The 23,107-nt window shown below is 36.8% G+C and overlaps 1 protein-coding gene across 11 annotated transcripts in view; it reads right to left on the minus strand.

Annotated features, from left to right (window-relative positions):
• Positions 1–23,107, minus strand: part of CHD9 (chromodomain helicase DNA binding protein 9) — a 171,210-nt gene that overhangs the window by 69,376 nt on the left and 78,727 nt on the right. For 10 of the 11 annotated variants that reach the window (XM_084757124.1, XM_084757123.1, XM_084757121.1 and 7 more), the window contains 8 exons: positions 12,950–13,058; positions 8,940–9,086; positions 8,417–8,485; positions 8,282–8,337; positions 7,182–7,299; positions 3,277–3,363; positions 1,813–1,950; positions 185–306 (listed from right to left, as the gene is read on the minus strand). In XM_084757124.1, the coding sequence (XP_084613250.1) occupies positions 185–306; positions 1,813–1,950; positions 3,277–3,363; positions 7,182–7,299; positions 8,282–8,337; positions 8,417–8,485; positions 8,940–9,086; positions 12,950–13,058 (846 nt within the window). Of the gene's footprint in view, positions 1–184; positions 307–1,812; positions 1,951–3,276; positions 3,364–7,181; positions 7,300–8,281; positions 8,338–8,416; positions 8,486–8,939; positions 9,087–12,199; positions 12,258–12,949; positions 13,059–23,107 lie in introns of all 11 variants that reach the window. The other variant, XM_084757120.1, reaches the window with a different exon arrangement.

Below are 23,107 nucleotides of genomic sequence, written 5' to 3' on the forward strand. Positions count from 1 at the left end.
TGTTAAAACTGGCATTCAAATTATAATTTACATTATTTTCTGAGGTATCTTCATTATAAATACTAAAGACTTCCTGGCACTGCCAGTACAGAAGGGTAAGTGCAAGTGCCCATTTTAATTAACATATTTTGGCATATACAAAAAATGAATACGCTAATATCTTATCCTAGGGTACATTACATACCTGTTATACCAATTGAACAAAAGCCAGTTGAGTCCTTCTAATTGATATTCCCTGAGTTGATTACCATTTTTATAGTCCCTGGATTGATCTATTTTCTTCCAAATATTAGAGGGAGGCCGATCCTTTGTGAACAAAAATAAAATGAATGATGCATTTCACACTCTTATCTTCCATACAACTTACTCGTTGCAAGTAACCTTGCTTTTAAAAGAACCTAGACGCCAAAGTACACAGTATGTGATGAAATTTTACCTATTATTTAAACATCAAGTTAATTCTACTCAGACTCCTCCAGAAACTGTAACAGTGAGACTCACATTGCAACTCATCCTGTGAAACCCTGATGCTAACTAATGTCAGGTGATATTACATGAAAAGGAACCACATACCAATATATTATTCATGAATACATATTTAAATTTAAATTTTATAAGCAGAATTTTCATAAATGGACAAAATTTAAAAAGAGCAATACATTACAACAATGGTATTTTTAAACAAGGAATAGCCTTGTAGTATTAAAATTTTAAATCAATCAGATCAAGAAAACAAAAGGAAATAAAAAATATTTTAGTAGACATAAAAAAAGCCATCTGAAGAAACTAAGTGTTCTTTTGTAACAAAAACTATTATCAACATTGTAGTGTAGGCTCAACAAACAAGGAAAAGACAAATATCATCGAATTAGGGATTACAGAATGTTAACTAGCTGTTCTACAGACAGCAGGGCGCCTCCATAGTGCTGCACTGCCAAGCTGCTTCATAAACCAAGTGTGTGAGCAGAGGATGAGGAAGAAAGAGGACTACAGGAGCTGAATGTACAAGGCTCTTCAGTAAGATTGCACTTTAGCAATAATCGCAAGGTACACAATATTCCAGCCTCAGCTTCACCATTTATAATACAGAATAACACAGTTGAGCCAATTAATCCATACCAAAAAAAAAAAAAGTTCTTAAAAGGAAATAAATGAATAGGATAGATGAATTGTATAGTTATGAGTAATAGCTGGTTTAGAGAAATAATGAAAAAGTAGGCTTGACTTAAATTCATCATTTAATGGAAAATTAAGAATGTTACATATGGAACTGAGAGTAAAATTTATATAAATGATCTGAAAGAGATAATAGGAAACAAATTCAGAGATAGGGAGAACTATGTGTTCTGTTTTGTTTGTTTTTAAAGACAGGGTTTCTCTGTGTAGCCCTGGCTGTCCTGGGATTCACTATATAGACCAGGCTGGATTCAAATTCAGAGATCTACCTGCTACTGCCTCCTGAGTGCTGGGATTAAAGATGTGGGCCATCGCCATCCAGCCAGGGAGAACTGGAACATCTTGGTGGGAATGGAATTTGTAAATAGACACTTAATAAAATCTTAAGTGTGCATTTACTCAAATAAATTATATTTCCAATCTCTTAGAAACTATACAAAGACTTAATATTCAATGAGGCATTACTTATAATAGCAAAAATAAACAAATTAAAACAAAACAGGATTAGGTATCAATGGAAAAGAGCTAAATTAGTTACATGAGATACTATGTAGCAATGTAAAAGAATACTGTTATCAGTTGTACAACCTTAAACCTGCTAAATACAAAGTGCTAATATCTAAGAAAGGCTCTCACCAAATGTCTTGTGTCAGGCCTTGAAGCTTGTAGCTGTTCAAACTCTTCAATTTTTGTAAGATCTACATCTTCTTTTAATTCCCAGGTGCTATCTTCATATGGCAATGAGCACCACTTTACCAAGTAGTAAATAACAGACTAAAAAAGAAATTGTTTTTCATTTTGCCACTTGTAAAGAAGTAAATAGTTTAATTATAAAATGTTTATAAAATAACTTAGATACATACTAACTTCCATCAATGAAAACAGAGTAACAAAATTTAAAGAAGATTTTATGTGTACATTAGGTTATCTACTTATGTGCTGCATGTGTATGCCAGGTGCCTCCAGGGATCAGAAGAGGTGGGAGATGCTCTGACACTCTAGTTAGGCAATGGTGAGGCACACCATGTATGTGCTTGGAACTGAGCCCACCCCACACAAAAATGAGCTAGGTACTAGATTTTTTTTTTCTTTACAAGTGTACTAGGCTTGAATATTTTAAAATTTTAAGGTATTTCTTAGAAAATAAATTTGTAGACTTAATTATTTTTATGTATATAAGTGATTGCTTGCATATATGTATGTATTCCAAGTACACAACTAGTACCCATGGAAGTCAGAAGACGGCATTGGATTCCCTGTAACTTGAGTTACAGGTGGTTGTGAGCTGCCTTGTGGGTTCTGGAAACTGAACCATGGTCCTCTGAAAGAGCAGCCTTATTATCTCCAGGTGTTAGAAACTTTTAAAAATTATTTTAATATACATTTTTTTGTTTACAGGTATGTCAGTGTACTATATTAGTGCTGGTGCCCTCGGGGGCCAGAAGAGGGTGTTCAATGCCCTGAAACTAGAGTTACAGACAGTGGGAACCACAGCTGCCCTGTGGATACTGGGAACTGAACTCTAGCCCCCTAGAAACTATGTTTTACTGAATTGTTGGAGTATGGTCTGGTGCTTTGTATTTGTTAATTGCCTGCCCCCTGAAATTCTTACTGCAGACTGTCAGGCACTCCAAGTGTTGCTGTTTAACCTTGACTTCTTGTTTGACTAATAAAGAAAGCTGATACCTGGGCAGGGCCAGAGGAAGGTAGGTGACTAAAGTTTGTGGGCTCAAGGAAAGACAGGATCTTGGGAAAAAGAGGAGACTGGACCAGAGGAGAAACTCTGAAGTTCCACATGAAAAAATTGGCCCAGATAAACATCCTTAGCAAGTATTTTGGGATTATGGATGGGAAGTAGCCCAGATAGGAATTGTTAGAACAGATGACATGGAATACAGGAGAAGAGATATTGGAAAGTAGTTTAGGTGGATAATATCTGGCAAGCTCCAGGTAAACTAAGACTTATTCTAAAATATAACAGGTGCTGTATCTTTATTGATTGAGAAAGCAGGTTAAAGAATACTGCTGGAATAATTATAGCTTAATAATAAACATTATTTAAGCCATACCATTAAATTAACAGCAACACTGAATAATTACCTCACCAGTATCCTTATCTTCACAAAAAGAAACTTCCAATATTCTGTCTACTTCAACATAGTCTGGGTTAAAGGGTTCTTCTTCCATCTAAAATAAATTAAAAAGCCAGTTTAATGGTATCTTATGAAAAACTGGAAAGATGTAAATAAAAGTAAATACACTGGTTTAAATACAATTACATTTCTAATATACAAACTTCTTCCAATTTAGTTTCCAGAGGCTATAAAGGATGTTATTAAGTACCATGTTATTAGTAATACAAGTAAACTAAAAGGACTAAAAAATAATGCATTCCAGGTAAGTAACCTACTCTAGCAGGTATGTTTACAGCCATAAAAGCACCCTTGCCTTTTCCTTTGCAACATGAAGACCAATGACTCCACATGCTTCCTCACATTACAGCTGTCCCTTTTATACTCTTCACGCTTACGCACGGGCCCTTCTTGCCATGCACGTATCTAGCTGGACACCAACGACCTATGTGGCTACTTCAAACTCAACTGCACTCATTTTCTCTTCAACCTGTGAGTTTCCTATAATCTCTAACTGGAAAACAGAAACATCTCGCTCTCTGCTCCACACTCAGCTTACGAAAATGGAGAGGTGATGTTAGGTTTCTTTTCTTGTTTTACCCTGTGATAGCTAATAAATTGGCAACTTGGAGCTGGGCATAGTGGTGCACGTCTTTTATCCTAGCACTGGAGAGGCAGAGGTAGGCTCATCTCTGAGTTGGAGGCCAGCTTGGTCTGGTGAGAGAGTTGCAGGACGGCCGAGAATATACAGAGAAATCCTGTCTCAAAAACCAAAATAGGGGGATGGAGAGATGGCTTAGCTGCTCTTTCAGAGGACCTGGGCTCTGTTAGCAGCACCCACATGGCAACACACAACTGTTCGTGACTCTAGGTCCAGGGGATCCGAGACCCTCACACAGACATACATAGAGGCAAAACACTGATGCACAAAAAATAAATAAAACAAACCAAAATAAATTGGCAATTTATACATCCTATCTGTATGGGCGAGCACATATGTATACATGCATGCATAAAACTAGGTTTTGGTCTATGAAACAAACTGAGATCAAACTCATGATCCTCATGAAATAACTGGTAGTACTGTCATGTGCTGATGTGTCATGTTTTATATAGATTCTGTATGTGTGTATGTGGGGGGCTAGATATCAAATATAGGGCATTGGACATGCAGTACATGTACTCTACCACTGAAGTATATATATTTACCTCAGCCTCTCCTTTTACACTTTTTCCCTCAAGACAGGGTTTCTCTGGATAGCCCTGGCTATCCTGGAATTTAATCTGTAGACCAGGCTTGACTGAAACTCAGAGATCCACCTGCCTCTGCATGCCAAGTGCTGGGACTAAAGGCGTGTGCCACCACCACCTGGCTACAGTCTCTCCTTTAAAAACTAATTCAAATTGGGAGCGTCTCTTCCATCCTCACTGAACACTTCTTATGTCAGTCTTTTAAAGACTCACGTACTTCACCTTGCCTGACTGAGTGTTTTGCCTGCATACATGTATATATACTATGTGCATGCCTGGTGCCTGCAGATAACAGAAGAGGGAGTCAGATCGCAGAAACTGGACTTAAGGACAGTTATGAAACCATGTAGGTTCCAGGACCCGAACCTGATCTTCTGCAAGAACAACAACTATTCTCAATGATGAGCCATCTCTCTAGCCCCTAATGGTGGAACGTTACAATCCCTTCCAAGGAATCCCTGAACTTCTCCTTTGACTTTTTAAAAGAATGGGTTTTTTTTTACTGTCCCCAGAGTACTAATCTTTCTCAAATGTCACATATTGCCCCATTGCTTGAAAGCTTTCACTGATTCTTCCTGTTTTCGGATGAGGCCCGCACTCACTGCTGAGGAATAAACAGAATTCTTCCTTTTACCCAAGCATCATTTCCTAGCTGAGGAATAAACAGAATTCTTCCTTTTACCCAAGCATCATTTCCTAGAGCTTAGCACCGCTTTAACTGAGACCTGTTGCTCCAGAGTACCACAGTGTCTCCCGAGAACACCAAGCACTCCATATTTTATCACAGCTTCATAACTGTGCCCTCAGCTTCCTCTGTGCTGGCTAGACTGCTGACATTTCTTTCATCTGCTTGAGCAATTCCTGCACATCTTTGAAAGCCCGTTTTCCACAGCCAGCTTAGCTGTAATTGCCTCTCAGCAGTGTGCTCTATGCTATGCCTTAACAGCAAAACACTCTTGATATTAGATTTACCTGATAACAATGTACATAAACCAATGTAAGAATGGTGTTTTCAGAATTAAAAAGAGAAAAAGAAAAAGTGGTAACAATTTTTGGTGATGGATGTATCCATTTGAGGTGATTCATAATATTTATATATAACTAAAGATCAAATTGTGAACATTAAACTCCTGTAATCTTTGTCAAATGTAGTTCAATAATAAAAAGACATTTCAATGCTTAAAAGAAAAAAAATCACCTAGGTCTTAAACATGATATACCTCAGTCAGATAAGAAAAAAATATATTTGTAAAAGACTCAATGATATTTAAGTACTTGTAAGATTGCCAGTTGGTGAAATTTCCGGACTAAATGGGTCAGACTCTAGAGGAATAGGAAGAATTCCCAACACCTATACAATATTACATGTCATCAGAGCAACCAAATTTTTAGATGATATTAATTAATGATTGCAAAAAGTGATATAAGCTGGGTGTGATGGCTAACACTGCAGGGAGAGATAAAGGCAGTTAGGTCTTGGCCTGTTGGGTCCACAGAGCAAGCTCCAGGCCAGCCAGGGATATATAGGACAAATCTGACAGTTACCATTGTCAACTAGTGGTCAAGCCACTCCTGGCCAGGTATAACATGGAACAAATAACTACCATGCACCATGAAATATGATCACGACAAAGAAAAATCAATCATTCCTGTGGCATCTTTTTTTTTTTTTTTGAGTAAAGAATAAAGGATAAGAACAAAATAGACTCTTTAAAAAATTTCAATAATGAACTGAGTACGGAGGCACCTGCCTTTACTTTCAGCACTTTGGAGGCAGAAGCAGGTGGGTCTCTAAATTCTAGGCCAGTCTGGACTACACAATGAGTTCAGCCAGGTACACACAGGGCCAGGTGACCACTGCAAATTCAAGGCATCTTGGTCTACTCCTAACCTACTCTATATGGTGAGCTCTAGGCCAGCTGGGGCAACATAGTGAGGCCGGACAAGAAATAAATATATCAAAGAGACAGCAAAAAATAAAAGAAATAGGAATTAGAGAAGGACTTGTGGCCACTCAGCAAGGCCGAGAATGATAAATATGGAATATGTTTTATGTGCTAAAAAAAATGATGCTTCTCACTTATTTGCTATATTATCAATTCCATTACTTGCAGAACACACTGAAAATTGCCTTTCGATATTAAAAGGTCCACATTCAACTCTAATCAACAAAACATATGCTAATTAAAAAATATAAGCGTTAACTGCCAGTGAACTATCAGTGTTTTTAATTATCTTTTAAAAGTCAAGCATTCACTAGGCGTTCATGGCTAGCCTGGAACTGCTATAGAGACCAGGCTGGCCACAAACTCACAGAAATCTATCTATCCCTGACTCCTAATATTAAAGACATGAGCCACTATGACTATATATTAAGGCTCTTATTTCAGGAGTTTTCAAGCTATTTTTGGAAGAGAAATATACTATATGTAGATAACATTTATAATCAAGTACTAACACTGGAATTGTGAAAAAGCAGTGTTTTGTTCTGTGGTTCTGAGACTAGGCCTGAGGGTTGGGTTCTGTGTATCCTGGGCAGGTTTTCTACCACTCAACTATATTACTAGCTCCGCCCTTAAAATCTCAATAGATAATACCAAATGTGGTAAATTTTCTCCTTACGTCTGCCAAAAAATGTGCCCTCTGTGCTTGTCTTAGCTTGAATCGTTTGATTTTCTGCTGGATCCTTTTATCTTTCAAAAGTTGTTGTTCTGTGGCCCATTCACAGTGGAGATAAGAGCTAAAAGTTTTACAAAAACAATATATTAGAATTATATATAAAACTGTGCTTTTCATATGTATATTAAATTATAATATCCAATATGAGAATATTACCTTTGATTTTGCACACAGGTAACCACTTCATTCAATTTCAATAGATTTTGTAAGAATTCTAAAACAGCCATTTTGATCCCTGAATGCTAAAGAAATTGTAGCCAAGGAGCCAGTTTGTCATATGTAAATAGTGATAAACTGACCAAAAGCTGTTTCTGCAATATGACCTATTTCTTTTATTATATTGACATTGTCATGATCAAAGCTATATGCATTAAAACCAACATAATTTTCTTTGAAAGACTTAATCAAAGTATGGAAACTATACAAAAGGAATACATTTTCTTACAACTGGTAGCTACATTGATATAATTCACCTATAAATAAGATAAAAATGTACAACCCTAAAGTCAAATAATCAATGTATACATCTGACATGGCAACCTAAAAATCAATTGTGTATAAAAATAACACAACCTGAAGAGCTCAAAACAGAAAAGGGATTAAGTACCTATAACTTATAAAATAGCATTTTATAATACTCTTACATTTTGATATAATTTCAAGAATTCAATCTTAACATGAAAGTTTTTTGTTTGTTTGTTTGCTTTTGGTTTTTAGAAGCAGGGTTTCTCTGTGTAGCCCTAGCTGTCCTGGAACTAGCTCAGTAGACCAGGCTGGCCTTGAATTCAGAGATCCGCCTGCCTCTGCCTGCCGAGCGATGGGATTAAAAGGCATGCACCATTACTCATTATAGCATAAACCGTTCTCAAATACAACCTTTTTACTTTTTAAAGATTAAGATCTCATAATTAAAAATAATTTAAAATTTTTCATTAAAATGTAGATGAAATAAAAATACATTAATTATAAATCAATATACTTACAAGTTAAATAACTCATATATAACGAAACACCATTTCATAATTTTTAATTCAAATACTTACTAATTCTTGTATTTCACAAAAAATTCTTCTATATCACGCATAACACCAGGTGATATCTAAAAAATTAAAATTAATAACTGTTATTTAAACAGGACACAAAAGACAAAGTGAAAAGTATAATGCACCATTACTTACTTCCTTTTTTACAATTCTAGCAGATAGTATTTTGTCTACAATTGCGGCATCTTCTTCACTTGGATTTTCCTATGAAAAAGAGGGAAAATAAATGAAATAATATATTCTCAAGAAAAAAATCATCACTCAACAAATATCAATGTATTAAGATTTAGCACAATGTAAAATGATAGAGATAAAAAAAAAAAAGAAAAAGAAAACAAGTCGTGTCGTTACTGCCCTTGTCACCATCTGCATCATCGTTACTAACCACACTGTGCCCTTCATCTCCGATGCCTCCACTATCACCACTTCTGCCGCACCAACTCAGCAATACAGAAGAATATAGGAAACACAGGAATACACAAGATAATATTTACCTAAGGTTTCGACTCAAACAGGTGGTGGCTAAATGTTTGGCTCATAATGTGTAATGAGAAAAATTAAAAGTGGAAATATAGAATGTGTGGTGGTAATTTGGAGGAGGAAACCAAGAACACAAAGGAACTGTGAGCTCCTGGCGGTGGTTGCACTGCGGGCTTACCACGAATAACTGAAGCGGCTGTTCACCGGGCAGAGGAGCTGGACTCTTTCTCATCTTTATGGTGCCTTTCACCTCTTCTTCAGATTGTTTTCCTTCTGCATCTTCTGCATATTTCTTTCTTTTAATTTGTCGATTTGATCTTCTTTTCTGTAATGAACCATAAGGATCTGATTTATATAAATTATTTTTAAATCTTTAGCAGAGATTTATGTTGGTGATTTCTTAGGGAAAAAAAAGTACTTTGAAAGTATTCCAACACTTAAATTAACCTCTCACTGTTTCCTGATTAAAGGCTGCAGCATGCCCACGGATGAGTTCACCATGTTCCCAAACCTTCACTTCCACAACTGCAAGTACGAATGTTTAGTGGCATTTTTGTTTATTTTTCTTTGTAAATCAAGACTGAAAAGATCTGATTTTATTTTGAAGTAGCTCACAGCTTGGAAAGGCAGTGTTCTATTAGTAATATCTTTATTGCTGGATTAGTTTTCTTTAGAAAAAGTATAAAAATGTTATCTTATTTAACAATTAATTTATTCCTTAGACAATACACACTTCAAACCAAAAATAGTTTCACACATTTGTCCAAGCCTAAAAGTTATATCAAATGGTTATTTGTTAAATAATTGCTAAGGGCATAAATGCAGAAAAAAATTAAGTGTTTTCTAAAGCATATGAAAATGTTCAAGATTAAAAAATAATATAAAATGATTCTGTTTAATTAAATTTAGATGAAATACTGAGGTGTTTTACTAGTTTTAATAGTTTCTTTAACATTAAAAATGGACAAAAAATAACTGAAACCTTTTAAAGGGTAATAGTTGTAGTAACAGGTCTTTTTAATAGTCTAATTTTAAATCAGAACCAAATGTATATGGCTTTATTTCTTCCCTACTTATCCAATATTTGTTATGATAGTTTATAATTCAAGGAAAAAATTTCAAAACAAAGTTATACAACTTTTGATATTTTTACTAAAATAAAAAAATTTTAAAAATCAAAGTTCAGGTTGGTTTCAGGACTTGCTTACCTCCAGGAACCCTTTAGGGTGGAGGGGTTTCAGCTAACTAGTCTACTAAGCAGTAGCTGTCTACTGGGTGAATCCAACCCTTCTTGCTTTTCCTGTTTAGTTTCCTTTTATGCAGATTTTTATTCCTGACATTCCACAGAAGTGGAACCAGAAAATAGCCCATATGTTCTATCTATGGCTTCTACAATCTATGTGGGAGCTTTTTCATTATTTTCACAACCATAACAAAACCAGCTGAATCTGTGTAGCCATGAGGCACCCAGTTGTTAGTGTACTAAGTTTGTAGTGGTGTGGCCTTTATAAGAGCATGTCTTTCTTGTCTTACAAGATGAGCAATACTACAAGAAAGAAAGGAAATATATGAATAGCCAAATTCCATGCCTTTTTGTTAGGATGGGTCATCATCTGCTTATACTCTTCCCATTGGTGGGAGAAGGGCTCTACTGGAGCCTGAGCCAATGCTAGGCCAGGACTCTATAACTCAGCAACAACTCCCAGCTCCTCTGTTGGATATAAACACGTTTACATTTCTTTGTTTGTTGTAGACAGGATTTCTCTCTGTAACACTGGCTGCCCTGGAACTCAAGAGATCCGCCTGCCTCTGCCTCCTGAGTGCTGGGATTAAAGGTATGTGCCACCACGCCCAGACACACATTTACATTTTCTAACATCAAAGTAATACTTTTTAAATTATATAACCATAATAAAAAGACTATAAGAAATCCACCTTTTTCACTACTAATTTGAAAAATATATGAAATATTTATTGTTCCCTAGAGGGAAAGTTTTATGGATTTACTTAAGTTAAAGGTATAGATCTTAATGTTCAAAATAGTTTCAATTAGTACTCAACTTGGCATTTAATATAATAAAACATATATGTATTATCAAAATTTCACTGTTCATGATAAAATTATAAAATTCTATGATATATTTTCAGCTATATTATAGTTTCATTTCTAGTTACTTGGTTCTCTGAAATGTGCACTGATCTTTAGTAAAAAGTAAATGTATGGTGTGCAATTTTCCTTTATACTCACAACATGCACACTCAGACAACTTCATACAATAGAATGAAATACAAATAGCCAAAAAACTAAGATGGTAACATTTATATAATTCCTGATTATGTCACGGTTCTTCCTGTTATAGGCAGTGTATTATATATATGTGTGTAATAATATAAATGTATGTGTAAAAATAAAAAATTAATTTAAAAAATTTAAAGACAGAATGAGGGCTACTTATTATAAGCTGATCTTTCATCTTATGATGAGATTATTAGCCTAGTTAGTTGATTTGAAAGTCTGTGTATACAACATTGCAGATGATCTCATCCTAAATCATATTCAATGTCATACACAGGAACACATTTTAGGTAAAATCAAAGTCCGCATCACTTCTCTAATTATGTTTTCTATCATATGACATCTCCAACTAGTTTTAAGAATATACAAACTAATCTGACATCCATGTAATTAGTAAATGTGTCTTTTTCTGGCTTTCTCCACGTTTTTTATACAGTAGTGTGTTCTCTCTTCTAGTTTATTTCTAGCTTTTATCCTCCTGTGTGAAAGGCTTCGGCAGATCAGCTCACTGCACTATGAATAAAGAAAGCACAGGTTTATATTTTTAAGTGACTAATACTTTGTTATGATAAAAATAGTTTTCTATAAATAATTTGCCATAATCTGCTGTAGGAGTATGTATAAAAACATATAGGCCTCTAAATATAGCCTAAGGCCTAAGTATGAAAGTATTCTTTGTCAAGATTAAAGACATAAAATTAAACATCATATTCACCATTCTAGATTTCTCTGTCTCTAAAATTTAATTCAACTTTAAGAGTCCATCTTGATAATCCACTGTTGTCACTGAAAGCTATACGGATCTTTCCCTCATTTCTAAAATGACACAATCAAATATACCATAAGAAGATATATACTTATTAGAAAATATACTGTCTCTTTTTATTTTGTTAAAGCAACACACTTGTCAGAGCAACCTAACACTATAGTGAAAAAAGTAAAATATGTTTACAAAGAACTATACTAGTGTTTCATCGTTTGGTAAATTACAAAATGGAAAAATGGCCAGCATTTTTCTAATAAAAATTAAACTAAAATTTCTGATATTGAATGAGGTAAGTATAAGTTTACCTAAGTTACGGATAGCATATGAAGAAAAGGCCAGGCCATGTGATATTAGGAGCTTCGATCTCTGCCCTTACCTCAACTCTTGCAGCAGCCCAGGAGCCTTGAGCCACTACTCTCCCATTGGATAAGAAGCTGCATAAGGAAGAAGAAAGGCCATTCAGGGGCTTTCTGGCCCCATAATTCAACAATTGCCACCACCCCTACGGCCTACAGCAGTATTTTAGGTATAAGAAAGCAGAGGGTGGCCTGAATTATTATGACCTTCACTATAGATTTTATATATATATATATATTTCCCCATAAGATTATTTTGAGTATATACCTGTTTTTTAGAGGCAAAATGCACAACATTTATGTCTGTTGGGAATTTTAGTTTCATAGGTTATCTTTTTTTCAACATAAGCAGACAAAAATAATTGACTCTAGGGATGAGTCAACTCATTTGTTCTGCAATTTTTTTTTTATTTTTAAATTTAATATCTCTACCACTAATTTCATTCAAAGCACTCTGCCAGTCCAAGATAGCATTGGATACTGCTTTACATTAAAAGCCATCCAAGACTTGGTATTGTTATTTAACCTCTCAGAGTTTCAGTTCCACTACTGAAAAATGAGGGGTTGAAGGAAGGCAGATTAATTTCCTCCCACATCTAATATTATATGGTAAGATTCTAGAAGTATATTGGAATAATGCTATCCTACGGTATTTACTATATAATAAATTATACTTTTATCTCTACAGTGTAAATATCCATGAGGCAACATTATGCTCCCTAAATAATTCCTAGCGTGTTTCATTTCTCAGAATAAGAATTAATACTCACTTGAGAGTGCTCTTTGAATGTGTGCTGTGACATCGGCTCTGCATCAGACTGCTCATCTGAAGACTCATTCTTTCTTTTTTGTTTCTTACCCAGTGTAATAATGAGTTTGCTGTTTCAAGAAGAAAGAAATTAACATTCAGAACTCTGCATTTTCTATGTTTGGTGAGTCAGGAGAGCCATGATAAACATAATTTTATAGTGCTCATGTCTAGCCGAACGTGTTAATTCTCCTGAAATCCATATAGACATTTCAAACTATGAACTAATAGAGGGACTGCAGCCTATAGTACAGTCCAGCACTTGCTTCTTAGGCTCTAAATGGATTTTCACGAAAAAATTTTCAAGTCACACAACTATTTAACAATAAAAATAGTTTATTATAGTACAAATTCAGAAACAAGGCCTTTCTTTTATTTCCTGCCTATTATATAGATCCTGCTCATTGCACTTCAATTCTGCACTCCCTAAAAGCCTCTAATTCTTTCTATCCTACAATAATGTCTCCTGTACTGTAGGCAATATGATAACCAGCTATTATTAACACTTTAATTTTATGTCAGGGCTTATCAAACCTATACCATATGCACCTAGGAATAAGAACAGTATGGGGCTGGGCGTGGTGGCGCACGCCTTTAATCTCAGCACTCGGGATGCAGAGGCAGGTGGATCGCTGTGAGTTTGAGGCCAGCCTGGTCTACAAAGTGAGTCCAAGACAGCCAAGGCTACACAGAGAAACCCTGTCTCAATATAAATAAATAAATAAAACAAAAAGTTTATTATTTGTAAGTACAGCTTTCTGTTTTTATGTTTAATATTATATATATATCAAACAAGCATCTCTAAAGTAAAATTCTGTTTGCTGGAGAAATAAGTACAAGGATTCTAGATTCCATTATCTGTCTCACCAGCACCAGTATTAAAGCACCATACCAATTATAAGCCATATTACTAACCAGCAAAATTCTCTTTTCAATATCGCTATTTCCAAAACTTAAAAACAAAACAAAACAAAAAAACCTCCTCCAATATTTTCATATGTTGTAGATCAAATAGATCCAAATCCTTAACAATTATTTACCAATTTTGGAAGTTATGAGAATGTTAAGATCACAGATTCAGAAATTTAGATCCTCCACATTGAGAAAATTGCCTGATCTCTCTTAGCCTTTGTACTGGCTGGCTTTGTGTGTCAACATCACACAAGCTCGAGTCACCAGAAAGCAAGGTGCCTCAGCTAAGGAAATGCCTCCACGAGACCCAGCTGTAAAGAATTTTCTCAATCAGTGATCAGTGTGGGAGGGTCCAGCCCATGGTGCATGGTGCCGTCCCTGGGCTGCTGGGCCTGGCTTCTGCAGACAACACCCCCATCCCCAAGGCTTCCAGGGTTCTGCCCTGCTTGACTTCCTGTCCTGACTTCCTTCAATGATGGACAGTGCTGTGGAAATGTGAGCCAAATAACTCATTTCCTCCCCAGCATGCTTTTTGGTCATGGTGTTTTGTCGCAGCAATAGAAGCCCCAACTAGGACAGCCTTACCTCTTAGTACAACAAGCATCCCTCACTGTTATTGTTTTATGGCTTGAATCTTAAATGTTCCACAGATGTTAATATTAAAGGCTTGATCCTAAGATGATGGAGTGGTGCTTATCATTAGGAGTGTTCCTTGGGAGGGGACATTGAGACCTTGGCCACACCCTCTCCATCTGCTTCCCAGCAGACAGAAGATGAGTAGTTTCCTTCCCCACATGCCCACGGCCATGAAGTTCTGCCCTTTCGCTGGTCCATGTCTTGACCAAGCTGGTCAGTGCCTGTGGACTAAGGCCTCAGGAATCACGAGACAAAACAATCTATCATTTGAAGAGGTTGTTTATCTCAGATGCTTCATTCCAGGAATGGAAACTTGATATACTATGTTAGCTCTTTACAGATAGTAATTCTCAACTAATGGAAAGTACAAATTATATCAGTCGAAAAATGACAGTCTTTAACCTTACAGTATCAGAGTGAGACAAGGGCCACAACAAGAAACGTAAAAGTGGAGGTTAGCAAAGAATTCAGTGTGACTATTTTAGATGTGCTTATGTTTATGGAAGACTAACGAGGCATTACAGAAAAGGTAGAGTTTGAGGTGTTGACTAAATGATGAAAAACAGTTTAGCAGATAGTGAGAGGCTATGGTACATCCCGGACAGGAGGACACATAGAAAAGCAAGGCAAATGTGCCGCAGTAATAGTGAATAGAACACACACAAAGAGGAAGAGACAGAGAGAGGACTACAGAAAGTCTTGTAATGACAGGCAAAGACTAACATTCTAAAGTTCAAGTCAGTGTTTATGCTCCATGGGATAGGACCCTACCTGTCTAAATCTTTAACGAGTTTTAAAATTAGTGGGTTGTTTAAGAAAACAAACCAACAAACATAAAACTGGGACTAGACAGGTGGCTCAGCATTTAAGAGCACTGGCTGCTCTTCCAGAGGTCCTGAGTTCTGAGTTCAATTCCCAGCAACCACATGATGGCTCACTATCTGAAGCCCTCTTCTGGTCTGCAGGCATGCATGCAGACAAAGCACCTGTGTACATAAGAAATAAATCTTAAAAAACTATTTTACCTAAGGAGCTGGAGAGACGGCTTAGCAATTAACAAAACTTGCTGCCCTTGCAGTGAGCCTGGGTTTGGCTCAGCACCCACTTCAGGGGATCTGACATTCTCTCCTGGCCTCTGTAGGCATCCATACACATATACAGACACACATACAAATATAAACAAACAAACAAACAAACAAACAAACCCTTAGGACCAGATATAGAAGTACACACCACAGGTAGGCCTCTGTGAATTCAACAGAGTTCTAGGTCAGACAATGCTACACAGTGAGACCCTCCCTCAAAACAAATAAGTAAACACAAAACTAAACAAAAGAAAACTTTAAAAGAAACTAGTAATTTTAAAATTCAATTTCACAGGGTTGGAGATGGCTCAGTGAGCGCTGGGTACGCTTCTAGAGGTCCTGAGTTCAATTCCCAGCACGCACATGGCAGCTCACAATCATCTGTAATTGTAGTCTCATGAGATCAGATACCATCTTCTGAACTATAGATATATGTACATGAGGACACAACACACATATACATAAACATATATCTTAAATATATATATGATTTTACTTAACATAGTCTATGGTTTTCTTCTAGCATAGGTCTAGAATATAATTTTATTTTATAAACTTACTAATAATTTTGAATTGTACAGGCAAAAATCCTTTTCAAATCCACACTGGCTTTTTAAAAGACAACTTCTGACTATGTAGACCCAGTTGACCTAGAATTTAGTGTGAAACCTGCCTCAGCTTCCTGGGTGTTGGTACTTGAAGTAAATGCCACCACAGCCCCCTGGAAAGTCTGAGTTTGTGAGAGGAGTGCAGTTCCATGGGACACTGCTCCTCTAACGTGTACAGAGCCTTAGGTACAGTCTCTGGCATCACAATGCAAAATAAAACCCTAATGTGGTAGCAGGCATTTCAGATATAGTAGCTTACTAAGTTTAAGTGCAAAATATTAATCTTTTCTGTTTACAAATGACATAGTTGATGTGTCACAGAGAGTTATTCTTATATTTGACATAATTCTTGGCTCTCTTAATTCTGGGTGGGATAGAAGGATGTATATATTTGAAGATTTAAAACCACAGCTAAGTCAAGCTTGGTGATGTACTTCTTTAATCCCAGCACTCAGGAGACTGAGGTAGGCAGATCTCTGTGAGTTCAAGTCCAGCCTGGTCTACATAGTGAGTCCAGGGCAGCCAGAGCTACACAGAGAGGAACCCTGTCTTGTAAAACAAACCAACCAAATGAAATACAACCATGGCTACTTTTACACAGAACACTGAATGGAAACTGTTAAGTTGCATTAGCTTATGTCTGTCCTAAAAGGCATGTATGTAACACTAAGGGTAATAATTACTAACTTGGTATTAGATTACCACAGACTAGGCGTTAATAGAAAGCAGTCTATTTAAGATGCAGAGTCCTCATGAGAAGTAGCAGAGAAAGTAACAATGCAAGCCTAGAAAGGACTGACCAGTAAATGTCAAAAGTGAAAATGTCACCTGTAATTTCAGTGCATGAAAGGGAGAGGCAGGATAACTGGAAACAGTCTAAAGCAAGTCTGGCTACACAGCAAGATCCTGTCTTCAGTGGATGTTTTCTTTTAAAAGGAGACAAAAGAAAAATACTATTGAAAAGCAACCCGTGGATTAGTTAATGGGACTGTACAAATGTTCACTCACTAGCTTTGATCCTTGTACTATGGCTACATAAGATGTCAGCATCTGAGGAAGATGAGAAAAAAGCCTAAAAGACCTTTAACCTAGTTTTGCAAGCCAAAAATTATTTCAAATTACTTAAAAAGCAAAAATCAAAACTACTACAAATATACTAAAACAAGCCAATAAAAGAAACCTGAGATTGGTGGATTCCAACACTAAGGATCAATTTAGAAAAGAAAAGAACAATATACCGGGGTCGAACCCAAGCTCCACACATGTAAATAAGCACTTCCACTAAGACACACCCACAGCTCATTCAAATTAGAGACAGAATCTCTCTAAATTGCCTGGCCCACCTCCAGCTTTCACCCCTCACCTGGGACTCCCCAGGGACTGGATTAGAGGTATGCGCCAGCACAATAGGCTCTAGTTTTAAGTACTTCCCTCAAAGTACTCTGTTGTCCCCGAAGATTAGGAATAAATACCCAAGCAATGTTAAACTTCTTATTGACACCACTAAAAATTTAAAGCTCATTTGCCTATATGAGTTGTTAATTCTGAGAAAAACTCTAAGGCAGGCAGAGCAGGAACCAGTCTCAACAGACAGGGGGAGTTTAGCGCAAATAACAAAACAAAACGGTCAAGTCCAGTAAGAAGGAAAACAATAAAACAAACACAACAACAAAGGTCCCTTTATTACTAGGTTACTATGAGACCACTTACAGATTTTAAAACAAACTGGCATATCTACTTCAGTCAATAAACATTTAGCATTACACAGTTTGATGAACCAGAAAACAGAAGTGCTATTATCAGTAAATCTTTAACCTTAAAGTTTGTATGACAATTGAACAACAAGAGATCTGTACTGGCTATACAGTGCAGCAGACAGCCACAAATGGTACCTGAAGGAACTCAGACGATGTAATAGACAAATAAGAGGTAGTCAAGTACACAAATACCCAAATGTTGTAGAACATCCTGAATTATTAATTCTATATGTAGAATTAGTTATGAATAACAATAAATATTCATTGTAAATGCATTCTTCAAATACAATGCACTTATAATTCAAGGAGAAACACATTCACAAAGTAAAACAACATAGTAGTATGAAACAACTTCATAATAAAACCCTTATGCAACTTTTGATTTAAAAAAAATGGTATAGGAGGGCTGGAGAGATGGCTCTTCGGCTAAGAGCACTGGCTGCTCTTCCAGGGAACCCAGGTTCAATTCCCAGAACCTACATGGCAGCACACAACTGCCTGTACTCCTATTCCAGGGGATCTGACACCCTCATTCAGACATACATGTAGATAAAACACCAATGTACATAAAATAAAAATAAATAAAAATTAAAATGTTAAAGGAGCCAAGTGCCCTTAATCCCAGCAGTCAAGAGGCAGAGGCAGATGGATCTCTGTGAGTGTAAGACCAGCCTGGTCTACATAGCAACCAGTCACATTGTGAGATACTGTCTCAACAACAATATTAAAAAGATCTGTTATTAATATCAACAAACTAGCAATATTTATTCAAGTGAAACCAACCACAATCTCCTAAATATCCACACAGTTTCTGACAGAAAAGGCCAATTTGAATGATGGTATAAAATTGAATTCTTGATTAATTCACTTGCTATCGGTCCAAGATATGTGTTACATTTGATTCTGAGTGTAATTTATGCGCTCATCTACATCCAGCCCATTCATTACTAGTAAACTCTGTTAACAGGCTAAGCTCTACACTGTGTCAAGCTGTAATTGCCCCCTGTTGATTCTCTCATTGCAGTAATTGGACAATGAATCTTACTCAATTAGTCCATATGTTGTGATTAATACTCCCATCATACTTGGTATAAATAGTTCATGCCTGTCATCCTCACATGTAGGAGAATGAGGCAGAAAGACTATGGGTTCGAAGCCAGCCTGAATTACACAGCAAGACCCTGTCTCAAGCAACCCAAACCAAAACAAGAACTATCCACATAATTTGAAACACAGAAAACAGACAAAAAAATTTTTTTACATTATTTTGCTTTATTTTCGGTTCTGAGCCTAGCCTTTAACGGCTGATCAATCTCTCCAGCCTAAAATGAGGTCATTTTTAAAGGTATCAAAAATATTTATTTTTCTAGCCAGGTACCGTGGACATGCCATTAATCCTAGGAGAAGCAGGTGGGTCTCTGAGTTCAAGGCTACAGAGCCTGGTTTACAGAGTGAGTTCCACAACACACACACACACACTCTCTTCTCTCTCTCTCTCTCTCTCTCTCTCTCTCTCTCTCTCTCTCTCTCTCTCTCTCCCTCCCTCCCTCCCCCTCTCCCCCCCCCTCAGTACACTTGGGGACTAGGAAATGGCTCAGTGAGAACAGTGCTTACTACACAAGTATAAAGACAGGAGATGGGAATCCTAGTGCCCACGCCCAAAAAGTCAATTCAACATCTCAATTTAATCTCATTAAGAAAAGCAAGTGCACAGTCCTGATGCGGCATGATGAGCTGGAGTAGATAGGAAGGAGGGCTCCCCTTTCCTGAGGAATAGGGGAGGGGAGAGGAAGGAGGGTGGGATTGAGAGGACAGGACAGATGGGGCTGTGACCAGGATGTAAAGGGAAGAAAGAAAGAAAGAAAGAAAGAAACAAACAAACAAACAAGTTTTAAATGAGCTTTTTATTTTAGTTAAAACAGTAATCCTTAAATTTGTAAAAGGATACTGTATTATAAGCTTTTGGTAACTTTAATATTTCATTATTTCCTGTCCAGAGTTAAATGTTGCTTCTGTCCCTGCCCCAGTGTGTTAAATTAATAACTATTAAGAATCCACACAATTGGGTGGAGAGATGTCTGCTCTTCCAGAGGTCCTGAGTTCAATTCCCAGCAACCACATGGTGGCTCACAACCATCTATTATGAGATCCAGTGCCCTCTTCTGGCATGTGGGCACACATGCAGGCAGAATACTGTATGCATAATAAATAAATCTTAAAAAAAGAATCCACACAATCATTTAATATGTTTGAGTACAGTTCTTTTTAGTTTTTGAGACAGGATCTTGCTATGTAGCACTGGCTGTCCTGGAACTCACTATATAGAAGAATCTGGCCGTGAACTCAGAGATCTGCCTTCCTCTTTCTCCTCAGTGCTGGGATCATGACTGACAGCATAGTTGAATTTTAATTCTTAAAAAAGACAGGTAAAATGAAACAAAATGAATAAAAAAGCATATGTAACTTATCTATAACCAAGAGTCTCTTGGTAATTTGTCACAGCTTTAATTGGCAACACTTTTCTTTCTTACTGACACACAAAAAGATGGTGCGTTATGATCAAAAGCTTTTTATATTCAATGAAGTAGGACGCCTTGTTCTGCGAATGAGAAACCTTACTAGTCTTGTAAAGCATAATTCTTAATGGAAAAGCAAACAGTAGCTGAAAGTCCTAAGTAACATGTATACCTACTTACTCTGCAGATTACTGTTTCACATTATCTGAGTTTTATAATTTAGATTTAAATAGTAAAATTAAAAGAATATTTTGTCTGTCTGGCTTTACACAGACTACTAACGGTACAATAAGAATATATGTAATGTATTTAAACCATATAATTTTATAATCGTTTGTTAGCATCTGCCAAACAACTAATTCAGCCCTTTACATATTTGAAGATGACACCAATTTCAAAATTTCTATTATTTTGAAAAAAAAAAACCCAACAGAAATTACAGCTCACATATTTCACTATCATTTCTTCAAATAGTGTCTATGTACCCCAAGGTGATTTCAAACTGATCTTAAAAGTACTAAAAGAGGCTGGAGAGAGAGCTGAGTGGTAGAACCCTTGCCTAGCACAAACAAGATGCCAACTGACCCCCTAGGACCAAAACCAAACCAAACCAATCATATGTAACTAAACCAACAAGACCACATTAAACCTTGAGGTTTAATGTCTTACTGCATTCTGTCATAATGTCTACAATTTAATTTCTATTTGACCTTGACAAATATCTCAAAAGTTATGTATTTTGCTATAGCTAAGCAGAAAACTACTTCAAGTGCTTAATAAATAATGTTCCTATAGCCAACAGGCTAACTATAAGTAATACAAAACCAAAGAGTCCAGTCATCAAGGGCTGTAGCTGAAGAAACTTGTACAGCTATGAGAAGATCCAAAAGCTCTCTGTTATGCCTGTTCGGATAATCAGTCCGAAAGTAAGTCCTGACCAAGGAACACCTTAGAAAGTAGCAACCTTGGACTGACAGTTCAGTTTAGCAAGAGTGCCTCCAATCACATATGCATGTGCAAGACGCTGGGTTCATGCCACAAAAGAAAAACTCAGACAACAGGATAAAGCAGTGACTGGGTTTCGTTGCTGCTGTTTCTTCATATTTTTTCCTGTTCAGTTTTTAAACTGGTCTTACTTAGGAACAGAGCCTTAAGAGAGGGAGAAATAACCTAGACAGGGAACAAGTGTAAACTTTAGGAAGATGTGTAGCTCCTGGCCTTGATTTCTTTCCTAAATAGCTTTATGCTATTTCTGGTCTCAGAAAATAATAATAGCTTGTATGTACTGATCATATATTCTAGATATTGTTTTATTTATTTTAAATGTTAACCCATTTCCTCCTCAGAATGATACTATGAGACATATAATATGATCATCCCTCTTCTAAAGATGGCAGGTAAGTATCTGTGCAGACTTATATTGCTTGTGACTAAATGCAATTGGCTCCAAAAATCAAAGAATTTAATCTCATTAACATATTATATGCTCAAGCTATGTCTCAGAATTAATACAAAAATTGAATGAGATGATATGAAGTACTCTGAAAAGAATGTTTACTGCCCACATTTTAAAATATTGATCTAGGGGCTAGAGCAATGTCCCAACAGTTGAGATAACACTGCTCTTGCAGAAGACCAGGGTTTGGTTTCCGGTACTCTCATCAGAAAGCTCCCAATTGCCTGTAACTCCTCCAGTCCTAGAGGATCTGATGCCCTCTAGCATCTGAGGGCACCTGCACACATGCGCTGCAAATAAACCTTCACAGGCACATATACGTACACATAAATTTAGGGTCGTGGGAGACGGCCCAGTGGATGCCTGCCACATAACAATGAGGACCAGAGCACCCCCCCCCCCACTTCCAGTCCCTACACGTAAAAAAGCCAAGCAGAGCAGTGGCCTCCCTGCAATCCTGAACTCTGCAGGGACAGGGGATCTCCAGGGTAATCTGGCTCATGAGGACAGGCAGAATTGGAAAATTTTTGATTCTGTGAGAAATTGCTTTAAAGTGGAGAGTCACATGACATCTACCTTGCCTTCACATTAAGTGCACATGTGTGCCCACCACATGCAAACATACATACCACAAAGACACATAGCATACACACATACAAATGAATAAAATCAATGTTGGGGCTCGGACTTGGGAGATGGCTCAATTGCTAACGTGCTTGCTGTATGAATCCCTAACACCCATGTGAAAACTCAGGCATTGTGGCACTCACCTGTAGACACAGGCAAGCACCTGATACTCCCTGGCAGCCAGGCTAGCCCCATGAGCGATCTCCAAGTACGAGAAATTTGCCTCAAAAATAAGATAGTAGTTCAGGAGGACACGTAATAAAGACCTCTGGCCTCAACACATACATCATGCGTAGACACATGCTCCTTCACATATCCATGCAAACATATATACTATATTACACAACAACACAACACTACACACACACACATATCACATCAAGCTATAAAAATAAAAACATTTCAAACATACTAAAGCAATGATTTTTTTCTTCAGATTAATTTTCCTGGTTTACCTAAGAATCACATCTATTGGTTAAATAAATACCAATTCTGACTGGCCATTATCAATAAATAATGGCTT

The sequence above is a fragment of the Acomys minous genome (genome assembly GCF_964271855.1).
Source record: "Acomys minous genome assembly, chromosome: 14".
NCBI classification, from domain to species: domain Eukaryota; kingdom Metazoa; phylum Chordata; class Mammalia; order Rodentia; family Muridae; genus Acomys; species Acomys minous.